Here is a 12,414-nt window from a genome sequence, read left to right as displayed (position 1 = left end):
CATGCAGCCAAACATCGCTTTTTATGACACAGGCTTTGAAACAGGGAGGAAGAGAGAGCTCTGCTCCGTAAATTGTGCTAAAAATACAAGAAATTGCTGGATGAATTTAAAACAAACGAAAGGAAATCATTTCCAACATTCTTTTGTAGAACAAATTGAACAGCAGCGATCTGCTCTGTGAATTGTGCTCTCTTAATGATTAAAATTTTGGCTGCATGACGCCACCCTTTTCCTGTGCATTAATCAGAATGCAGTTTCTGTCTACGCAGACATTGTTTGCAAATAGCCAATGAAATCATTCTATTCTAAACTGTACAACTGTCCCTGCCTTTTTGATCCGTTTCCCTTATTTTTAATTAAAAATTGTTTCGCAATATACAGCAGGGAAAATAAGTATTGAACGCGCCAACATTTTTCTCAGTAGAGATACTTCTGATGGGGCTATCTGCATGACATTTTCACCAGATGTCCGTAACAACCCACGTAATCCACACATACAAAGATATCAAAACAAATAAGTCCATCAATTAAGTTGTGTGTAATAAAGTGAAATGACACAGGGAAAAAGTATTGAACACACTTGCTGAAATTTATTTAATACTTAGTAGAAAAGCCTTTGACAGCTTCAAGACTCCTCCTGTATGAAGAAACTAGTCGCACACATCGCTCAGCTGTGATTTTTGCCCATTCTTCCACACAAACTATCTTCAAATCTTGAAGGTTCCGGGGGCATCTTCTATGAACCGCTTCTTTACAGAGGTTTTCAATTGGATTCCAAAAAAGGGAAACCAATTGAGAGTTTCCTTGGCTGTGTGTTTGGGATCATTGTCTTGCTGAAATGTCCACCCTCGTTTCATCTTCAGCATCCTGGTGGATGGCAGCAGATTCTTATCAAGAATGTCACGGTACATTTCTCCATTCAGCCTTCCTTCAATTATATAAAGTCTGCCAGTGCCAGATGCTGAAAAACAGCCCCACACCATGATGCTCCCACCTCCAAACTTTACTGTTGGCAGGGTGTTTTTAGGGTGATGTGCTGTGCCATTTCTCCTCCAAACATGGTGTATGCTGTGACAGCCAAAGAGTTTGATTTTGGTCTCATCTGAGCAGATTATATTCTCCCAGTATGTCATTGGCTTGTCCAGATGTTGTGCAGCAAACTTTAAAGGTTCCATGACATGGTGCTCTTTGGATGCTTTTATATAGACCTTAGTGGTCCCCTAATACTGTATCTGAAGTCTCTTTCCCGAAATTCAGCTTTGGTGCAGAACTAATAGCCACTCGAGACAGTCCCACAATGATCTTTCCTTAGGATGTGCCATTTCTGTGTCTGTAGCTATTGAGGAGGAGAGTGGGAGGGGCAAGATGGAGGGTGGGGGTGTGGCCTTGACCAACTGCTACTTTTTTCGTTTGAAAGCCATGATGTCTCTCTCTCATGGGTTGGCCAAATTCTCTGGGCGGGCAAAGCAGAGAAAGGGGAGGTAACCTTGCTTGTTATGACCTCATAACAAGCAGATTCCAAAACAGCTCATCTGAGCTTTCATTTTTCTCAAAGGCAGAGCAGGATACCCAGGGCTCGGTTTACACCTATCGCCATTTCTAGCCACTGGGGGACCATAGACAGGCTGGGGGAACTCATATTAATGTTAAAAAAACCTCATGAAGTGAAATTTTCATGCCATGGGACCTTTAAGCAAGCTTCCACATGCCTTTTCTTGAGCAGTGGTATCTTGTGTGGTGTGTGTGCATAGAGGCCATGGCGGTTGAGTGCATTACTAATTGTTGTCTTTGAAACAACTGTACCTGCTTCTTCCAGGTCATTCTGAAGATCTCCATGAGTGGTCCTTGGTTCTTCGACAACTCTAAGTATTCTATGGATTCCTCTGTCAGAAATCTTGCGAGGAGCACCTGGTCGTGGCCGGTTAATGGTGAAATAATATTCTTTTCACTTCCGGATAATGGCCCCAACAGCACTCACTGGAACTTTCAGAAGTTTAGCTATTCATCTGTAACCAATGCCATCCGTATGTTTTTCTACAATAAGCTTGCGAAGGTCTTGGAACAGCCCTTTGCTTTTACCCATCATGAAATGCTTCTTGAGTGACACCTTGGTAATGTGAAACCTTTTTATAGGCCATCAATTAGGACTAATCCAGCTGATATTAATTTGCACTAATAGGGGGCAGGATTGCAGTGCCTTTTTACACCCATTTTTCTTCATGTATTCAATTTCTCTTTCCATTATCATTCCACTTTATTACACATAACTTTTGTCATGGCCATACATGTTTTGTATGTGTGGATTACTTGGGTTGTTACGGACATGTGGTGAAAATTTCACACCAATAGCCCCATCGGAAATATATTTACTGAGAAAAATGTTGACGCGTTCAATACTTATTCTCCCTGCTGTATACGGTCTTGATTTTTGAATCTGAACATTCTTTCCTTATGATATTACTTATTTCAATTCTCTCTCTCTTTCTCTCTCTCTCAATAAATAAATGGGAAAAAAACATTCACTGTTCCATTATTAGCTAATAACAGTTGAGATGTTGAACAAAAAAAGCCTCAGAGTTTGAACTGCAACCCAAATTAGCTTCTTTTTTTTAACGTCTCATTCTTATCTACACCCAACGACAGGTCTTGCTCTGCACCATAGCTTGCTGAGCGAGCACTCAAACAAAAATAGCACAGATAGCGTCAGTATACAGGCTGGATACAGTAGCTAATTAGCTGCTCGACTGCAGCACTTCAAACATCATAAAAACCTATACCTGCAAATGTTAAAACGGGTTAGTTTAAATGCTGAACTTTTGTGATATGTATTCTTCAACAACACTGACCCTCTATGTCCTTGTAAGCTACAGTTTCCAGCAGAAGTGGGATTACATTGGGTCTCTGTGCTTCCTCAGCTGTCAAACACATTTATTTCCCTTTTTTCAATAAAAAAAAAAAAAAATATTGACATCACTTTTAACAGCAAAAATGAAGACTTGTGATTTCAGTCTCCTCCAGGTTCTCATGCCCTCACTGTGACATCCCATGCTGTGTCCACAGTCACAGAAACAAGAACATCGAAGGCTATTATTGTCAAATGGTAAATACATGGCAGCCACTCGTGAATAAACAAAATTGGCCTTCTGTGGCCGCTAGGCAACGCATGATTGACTATGTTACAAAACTGTCCGCGGTGACTGTGAGTTAGAAGCCTAATAATGTCTTTGTATAGCTGCGTCCACCCATGTGCTTTCAGACTGGCCAAACACCACGGTGGCTGAACTCACTAATTAGTACAACTTCATCCAGAGAAGGATTAACAGCCAAAACCTCCTGCCGGAGTGTTTGATTAGAATGCAAATCTGCACACTTTTGTCCCTCTTTGGTTCACGATTGGAGACCTCTGTGTTGAAAGTGGGGAGTCAACAATAAAATCACATCAGGCAGAACATTGCTGCTGCACAGTTGCTGAAAACTTGAAGCATTCTGCCCTTCTGGCCACACCCCAACCAGTGACGTTAAAACAAGTGTTCTTCAATAAAACTGGGACCAGGAGAGCAACATCGACAACCATTTTAAAAACAGGGATCGGTGCACCAACAGCTTTGAGGCCTCTGCAGTTAATTGCTGATTTACAGTTTGGGATTGGAGACCGGACCAGATGATAAAGCCCCTAACATCCAGTTTGCCTGAGTTTATTTCTCATGAAGTTAATGTAAGTTTTATTCCATCCTGTCTGAGAGTATCAAATGTATATATTCCTTCAGTATCTTCTTGCTCCAACTCTGTAGTTGAAACTACAAAAGATTAAAAAAAAAAAAAAGATGAAAAGATGTTTAATTTCTGCTCCATTCCATCAATGGAAATATTCTAGATGTCTTGTGCATTATTATATACATATTTCCCAAAATGTAGGACATACCTGTTGTCTTTGGACACTTAAGCATTTACACAAGAATTTAAAATAAAGTTTTGTGGGATTGAAATACATTAGAATTTGTGATGCCACCAGCAGTTCAGTTGACTTTAAGTGTTTGACCTACATCTTGTCCATATTAGACACTTTCACATAAAAATCAGTTCATCCAAAATTCCCTTACAACAATTACCTTGTACAATGCAAACAGCTTTTGGCAGCGGTGACTCTGTAAAGTGGGTGTGTAGCTGTCAGCTGTCAGATACCATTTCTGTCTTTATTTGGGCTTTACTACCTTTCCTGGAGCCTTAAAACCCACCAAACGTATTGTGCTGTCAGTGTGTTGTTTTAGCTGCTCCACTGAGCACTTTATTTCTAAACAAGTCTAAACAATAACTGTGCTGAAGCAAACAACTGTACAGTCACGAGCTACAGACACTACTGTAGCCAAGTTCTTTGGATTATGTATGACAACTTTTAAATTTAAAGAAATGTTTGTAATTGAAATCAATTGCCATTCATTTTAAGAACATTAAATTACATTAAAAACAGACAGACCATCTCTTACACAATAATAATATAAGTTATTATAATATAAATACTTTCGTGCACCACAATAACATGAATGAATGTAACAGCATTGACAGCTGTAATGGTGTGTGTGTGTGTGTGTGTGTGTGTGTGTGTGTGTGTGTGTGTGTGTGTGTGTGTGTGTGTGTGTGCCTTACTTGAAGCCAGGTGAGATTGTGGCACAGCTTCCAGACTTGAGCCAAATGCAGTAAGGGTCCCGTGAAGACAGACAGCTTCTGCACCAGAGACAGACAGATGGTCAGTGATGAAGTATTTGTGGAGCGCAGCGTGTGTGAGGAACACCGAGCCCAGCAGCCGTTTGCTGAGAGATGAGGCACTACACTGCCACCAGCCTAACACCACCCATCACTTTCCTCAACTTTGCCTTAACACAGGGTAGAGAAATGAGCTTCATGTGTAGCTTGAAACATGAAACACGTGACTGAAAAAATTTAATGGAGGAAAAGACAGAAGTCAAAGAAACAACCAAGAAAAACAAAAACTCATAAATTGAAGATGAAATTGCTGCAGTTTCATTTTCATTAAGCGAGGTGAAAAATGCACAGTTATCATTTACTGTAGCATCGCTAGTAAGTGACACAGCAAAAGTGCCATTATTGCTGCATAAATCATTACATATATTAGGATATAAGATGAATTTATGACGATGCACATTAATCAACATTTCTGCAAATGCGCCAGTTTCAACTGTAGTCTTTATTTACCTACAATGCATGTCTTTATGGTGGGAGGAAACGCTCGCAAACACGCAGAGAACATGCAAACTCAACACAGAACCAGGAATCAAACTCTGCAGTGCCAACTTGCTGTGAGGCAAATACAGTATACATAGATAATTGCACAACAATTATCCAACGCAATGTCTCACAGCATTTATAGCTCCTGCCCGTCCCTAGCTGTGACTATTCATGCAACTCCCATCATCTTGTTCTTATGCAAATTAACCAATTTGTTTACAAAGTCTGCCTACACACAAAGATGTGCAGTGTCTAAATACAGCATCGCTAAATCTGAATGCTAACACATGGTTGGAATTGTACATATGCACAACACAGTATCTGCAGCGCGTTCATGTATGGATGAAAATGAGCAGCTATTAGCCGCTTGCTAACATTCCGTTTCAAACATTGACTAACAAATGTCCCAACGCTACCGTCTTCTCCGTAACAGAGACCAATGCAAACGATCCCACAGAAAGAAGGGAGGGGAGATCGCAATCAGATTCGTTTGGGATTAGAATTAGGACTGTGGACTTTTGTTTTCTTACTGAATTGAAGGAAAAACAGAGCTTGTTTTGTACATAATTGTTTTGATCATATAAATTACAAGTATTCACCCCTACATAATTGAAGAGTTTAACTTGTAGATGATAATTCTGCACTTGTAAACAAACCAACTGCATCAGAAAAAAATAAATAATAATTTAAAACTGAATCCACTTTTTTCAGTTAGTAAATTAAATGTCAAATAATTAATACATAATACGATTCTGTTCCCAATCCATAGCGTTCATTGCAACAGGAGGTCTTTTCCACAGAATTGATTGCTTCTGCAGGGGATCTGAGTTTGAAAAACATGATTTAAATATGTGAAATGGGTTCAAGCTACAGAGTAGCTTATGTTGCTTTTTTAATAACTTTGATTATTTTTTCATTGTAGTAAATGTGACTTATATGTTGAGTGGTGTTAATCTAGGTTTTAAAAGACTGGACAGTTTCCAATCTTGTGTTTTGACTTTTGGTGGTGCATAAACTTTTGCTTACTTAAGCCAAGATCACTGCAGGTCACTACAGTTCATGCAGTGCCGCCATACTAACTAGCCATGAATGAGCTCATTCTGAATGACCAGCCAGCGTTGTTCCAGTCTCATGTTAGCAGTCAGCAGACAAGTCAATCACCTGCTCCTACTTACAGTACCGTCTGTTTTGCGATTTAGTGAGTAACATGCTGTCTGGAACTGTTTACTTCCTCCATTTAAGGCAGTCCGCATTATCCACCATCAGTAGCTGTTAGTCACATTTCCTTCAGTATAAAATCCCCGCAGAATCACAACATTCAGTCCTTTTACTGCACTCTGCGATCCTCACACGCCACTTCTGTAGATTCAACTCTTCCACTGATCGGCTGTCAGTCGCTCGGCCTCATGTTTGGTTTAACTGTGCGGTTTTAAATCCTGCACTCTGGAATGAGTTCCATGATCCTTTTGGCCTTTATCCTGCCACTGCATAATTACAAAACTATGCCGGGTGTCAGTGACAGAAATTAATTCTGTTTTCTTTCACAGTTGCAGAACTTACTCTTTGCAGGTCTGTGGTTTTCATCCAGTAGCAACGACATTGTAATAATGTTGCTGCCAATCTACAGTCACTTTAGAGATAATATTTCGCTGAATAATGCCACCAGAGGTAAAAGTAAACAAACCGGAAACATCTGCAGATTGCTAGTGCAGCGTCATGTCAAACCAAAGCCTTTACGGCAGTCATGGAACAAGTTTTAATGAGGACTCCTGTGGCCTCTTTTAAATATCCACAGTCAAATTATTTACAACTATCTTAACGGAGAGTGCAGGAGTCACACCACCTTCACCCTCAAGTCTGTAAACATTATAGAGAAATCCCACTGAGAGCACATTAGTGTGTCACTCTTACAGAACAGAGGGAAAGCAACATAGAGACTATTCCCCGTCCTATGCCTTCAGCTGGGAACACAGCGTGAACACATGCATTTGTCTGCGTCCTTCGCACACATATGTACTATATGTATGGATGAATAGTTTTCATGGAAAGGACAAGAAAAACAATAACAGGAACACCCAACAACACAATTCACACGCCGTCAAAAAGACAAGTGCGTAAACATACGCAAGTCCCTTTAGACCTTTCCACAAACAATTGATGCTGTTGTTTTTTAGGAGGACCGTCTCTATAATTACGCAAACAATGCTGCAGTTTATTCAGATTTAGTGAAGCTCATAACCTTTGTGTTGTTGTTACTGACACTGTCAAGGGCTGTTTGTTCAACTCAACAGCAGCTTTGTGATTCGTAAAATATCGGGTGAGGTGTCTGTAGGACTGTGTTGGTGAGGATTTTGTGATGATGAGCATCTTGGTGAAGAAACATTTTTTTCCATAATTGTCAACAGACTGATTGATTGGATGGCTTCATTGTTCCAAAGTAACTGATTTGCTGCAAAGGCACAGGAAACTATATACACTAAAAACTAATTTAAAAATGCAAGTCACAAGTGCATCAGACACAGCAGGGACAGCAGTGCTCACAAGTTCTGGTACAAGATAGTTAATGGGGTATTTACCAAACAACAATAATGACAAAGGCTTTTAAAATGACCACCGAGTTGACTCGATACTTCCGTGAGTAAGCTGAAAACTAGTCTGACTCCCAGGGCCTTACAAGGCTGCCTATTTCAGATGGAATTCTCCTTAGTGCTGCCCAAGACAATTGCGATTGGTTTAAAGCAATACACAAACTTTATTTTCCTTAGTGCAGAATTATGATGGGTTCAGCCAGACCTATCTCCAGCGCTGGCACAGTGCTAAAAAAAGGTGTGGACATGGGTCTGGCTATGCAAGACTGACTGAAAACTAAACATTGTGAGCTTCACATAACTGTCTTTTACTCCTGAAGTACTGTAGTGACTGGTGTTCCTGTTCGGTTTCACCCCCTGTATTTTGCCCGTATTTGTTCAATCTAAATCCCAGTATTGATGCCTCAACATGCACAAAAAAACCCAGAAAATATGAACTTCAGAGCAACCTACAACCTTTCTTCGCATCAGAAAAAACAACAAAACTTTCTGTCTCTCACAGCGTCAGAAGACCGACAGAGGACCTCTGGGTATCGGGGTCTTAAAATGACTCTTGCCAATGTGTGTGGCTGCCAATGTGCGACACTGCATAGTGCAGCTTTTATAAATTATTCATGCGCTAGCCATAAGGTATATATGCATCCCTCTCCCCATATTGCCTCTCTTCTCCTCTCAATCACCACATTCCTCAACAGTTATGACAGGAAAGAGCCTCCACACTGAAGCACTATGGGAAAAGAGGCCAGTCGTGTCCAGCTGTGGTTTCAGGGAGAGACAAAGTCATTTGTTCTTGGTCTGACGCGGTTCTCATATTTGCAGTTTATATACGACATGTGTTCGTGTGTGTCCCTCATCCCTCTTTAAAACTTCAGACTTCTCTTCTGCCTTCTTGCTCATATTCTGTCATGCTATGATGACCAGATAGGTGTGTATATTCGCCCACAGCCACAGTGTGTAAGGAACATCCATTAGCTGCTGAGGGGAGAAGGGATTTTATCCAGCTTCTGAGACTGAGGGTCATAACTTCCAGCTGTCATTTAGCCAACCCCCTGGGAATAACACAGTCCTGACTTAGTGGGGAGGGTTTCAGCTAACATGATGCTGCTGGTGAACAACTAAAGGCTAAGCTAAAATAAAGGTCTTTAATTGAAGTAGATAGGTGGTTAAATGCTGTGGTTGTGCTGCATTTGTTATTGAGGTTTTATAAATAATGTTTTTCCAGGAAATAAAAAGGCCTTTTTTTGTCTTTCACAAATGATACAATAAGTTTCTTAGTAAAAAGAATATTCCATTTTCTTACAACTTCTTATCTTTTATAGTTTTGTCCGTCTTTCGTATCACTACTTATGTCATTGTCTTCACCAAGTTAATTGCTGAGCTCTATGAATGTGGCTACATTGCAACAAAGAACAGTCACTATGTGGAAACTGTTCATATAAAAAAAAGGGAATATCCACTGGAGTTGAAAATCCCTGGATCTGTAGACTGTAAGGGTTTGGAGCCTCTTTTGCCCTTTTATTGTATTTCTTTATTAAAACTCCCATTTCCTACAGTTCCTAGCCGCTTCTGAAAACAGAGCATTTTCTGAAACCTAATATTGGCAACAGGGCCTTGAGTGAAAAAAAGAAACCTGACGATGCAGGCTACAGGGAGAGAGAGAGAGAGAGAGAGAGAGAGAGAGAGAGAGAGAGAGAGAGAGAGAGAGAGAGAGAGAGAGAGAGAGAGAGAGAGAGAGAGAGAAGCAAGCCAAGAGTGAGAGAAATGCAGAGACAGAGAGAGAAAATGGAGGCAGAAAACAGAGAGATGGGGTAAATCTCATCTGGATGGGAGACAGATTCATTGGTGTGGTAAAGTAGGATATGGTGGCTGAAACCTGACCTCCTGGCCAATGCTGATGAGGCTTATGGGGCCCCTAATCCCAGGATGAGGTGTGCTGTAGCTCTAGTCTCTAGAAAGGATTTGGGGATGTAGCCGATCCGTAAGCTTAAGTAAGACTGGCCCTATCCGTTTTCTCCCCATTCCTACTTTTCCTCTTCTCCATCGTTCACAAAAAACAAAACAAGGCGGCCACTAGCGCTGGCTTACGGCCAATCAGCTGGATCCAATTTATGACTAAACGATGTTGAGAGCTTCTCCAGGCCTTTGCAGTGAGGGGTTAGCATGCTATGGGGGTATATGTATTCCCTGGTGGAGCTGAGGAGAAATCCTTCCTCTGGGTTGACTGGGTTGAGGGGCGGGGGGGGGGGGGGGAAAGAGTACAGTACATGGGGCCCACATTCCTCACAGCCCCAAAAATAGATCCCAAAGCTGGGGAGTAAGTACATTAACTGGGGCTAAAACAGCTCCTGACAAAACAAAAGGCTGTAGACAAAGAGGGACGCTTGAAGCCTCCGTTTGTAAACTTGTGCTAAAAGCAATGTCAGCCTCTTTGTACTTTGTACCATTTACAGAATCTACAACAGACAGCGACCTGTGGCAACGGTGTTTATGGGGCGATACGTTGATGATGAAATGAGAAACCCGGTTAACAAGATCAGGGTAGGGGAGTAGAAGTCTAATAATAATAATAATAATAATAAGTCCCTTTCCACCATTGGACATTTGACTATTTGTAAAATTCTGACACATTTGTGCTGTAAGGAAAAGTTCAGGCTCAAGTCAGGAAAAGGTAAACCATGGTTTCAAAATAACGTCAGGCTTAGGGAAGAACTTTGATTACTGACATGCTGCATGTGTAAGTTAATTTATAGTAACCGGGTTACGCAGTGCATGTAAATGTGTGCACTAATTTCCTATTTAACCTGATTTGGAGTTTCTTGTGTGCATGTAAAAATACTGAATAATAAGAAACTACCAAAAAAAAAAACAGCAATGTTTTACATTTGTGAAGAAGGCACCAGCTAATTTGGGGTATTGTTTGCCATTTTAATGTTTATAAGACTACACCACTCTTATACCAACTTAATTCCAGAGTCCAAACATGCTAGCTGTAAATTTCGAGGATATGAAACTATTATTATAACTGTATAGAACTATATTCTCAAAGATCAGAATCTGCTTATAAAAATGTTCAACCCTGCCACCACTAACCACAGCGTCTCTTACGTGGCAGCCGCACCGTCTTTCCCTGCTGCTCGGTTTAATCTTACTCTCACTTACCTGCCAACACCACTAATAACCTCTGAGTGCTTTTTGGGGAAAGTGGGCCCAACCAACTCCATGAGCCAGGCAGATAATAGAATAACATCTGCTATTTGGTACAGGCTTTTGTCCACAAGCCTGTAAGAGCACCGGGAGTGGACACATTTCTTAAATTGGTAGCTGCAGAGGAAATTGATCCTCCTTTACTTGAGTTACCCGGCAGTGTTAGTGCTCTTTTCTTCCAGGTACACAGCGAGGAAACCCTACATGTGTGCAGTACTTCTGGGCTGCAGCAGTGTGGTCTCCGTCTTCAGGCTGGAAATCTTTGACTTTTTGTTTTGTTTCGGTGACTGCCTACATAAACATTTCCCACAGATCAATTTTTTTTCTATTTGTTCTCAGATCCCCTGAAAGTCAATTTACATGAACATAAATGTTACGTGTTATAAGACACGTGCAGTATTTAGTGCCAATTGTGGGTCTGAATAGGACTAAGTCCATCTGACATATTTTTCCAGCTATTGATGGAGTTTTGTCCCACTTTCAATCTCTTCTTGAAATAAAAGATAGACTTGTTTGGCTCAGGATAGTAACTTAGATTATCTTAATTATTGATAGATTTTTCCTATTCATGATTCCATTGTTTAGTCTATGTCAGAAAATATAATATAGATATAAATATAGAAAATCTCCCAACTTAAATACTAAAAACCTTGGAACTGACGCTTATCTGGGTCCACGTAAGGTAACCGAAACGTCCTCCAGCTCCTCCTGGGGGATCCCAAGACATTCCCAGGCCAGATGGTGTGTATAATACCTCCAGTGTGTTATGGTTCTGCCCCGGGGTCCCCAGCATCCTGGAGGCATCCTGTTCACGAGCCACCACAAGTGACTGCTTTCAACTAGAATAAGCAGCGGTTCTACTTCGAACTTGTTCACGAGTTCCTCACGCTATCTCCGAAGCTGAGCCCATCCGCCCATCCATCCATCCATCCGCTCATCCGCCCATCCATCCATCAATCCGCTCATCCGCCCATCCATTCATCCATCCATCCGCTCATCCGCCCATCCATTCATCCATCCGCCCATCCATCCCTCAGTCACGAGCCAAACATCATGGTTGGTAAATTGAGCTTCACCTACAGGCGCAGCTACTCTTTTCACAACAGTCTGGTACAATGCGCAGCATCACTGTAGAAACTGCACTAGTCTGTCAGTTGATCATTAGACTCGCAATGCCAGACCTTCCTCCACAGTGCTGCGGAGGAGGGTCTGGCTAGTCCAAACGGCATTCCGGGATGGAAGAAAAACGTGCTCTGGTTTATTGGCATTTCTTTAAACCAATCACAATCGTCATAGGCGGCGCTAAGCGCCGGAGAGAGCCACGGTGGCGCTGCAAAATAGCCTCGGGAAGGAACTTGTTTTGGTGGAACATGTGTAC

The 12,414-nt window shown here is 41.3% G+C and overlaps 1 protein-coding gene across 5 annotated transcripts in view; it reads right to left on the bottom strand.

Moving 5' to 3' along the window:
• sema6cb (semaphorin 6Cb) overlaps nt 1-12,414 on the bottom strand; it is a 167,724-nt gene that overhangs the window by 30,564 nt on the left and 124,746 nt on the right. For all 5 annotated transcript variants that reach the window (XM_028579971.1, XM_028579970.1, XM_028579973.1 and 2 more), the window contains one exon: nt 4,645-4,722. In XM_028579971.1, the coding sequence (XP_028435772.1) occupies nt 4,645-4,722 (78 nt within the window). The remainder of the gene's footprint in view (nt 1-4,644; nt 4,723-12,414) is intronic.

The sequence above is a fragment of the Perca flavescens genome, chromosome 6 (genome assembly GCF_004354835.1).
Source record: "Perca flavescens isolate YP-PL-M2 chromosome 6, PFLA_1.0, whole genome shotgun sequence".
NCBI classification, from domain to species: domain Eukaryota; kingdom Metazoa; phylum Chordata; class Actinopteri; order Perciformes; family Percidae; genus Perca; species Perca flavescens.
The sequence above is the reverse complement of the archived record's forward strand: the minus strand, read 5'-3'. Positions and strand labels throughout refer to the sequence as shown.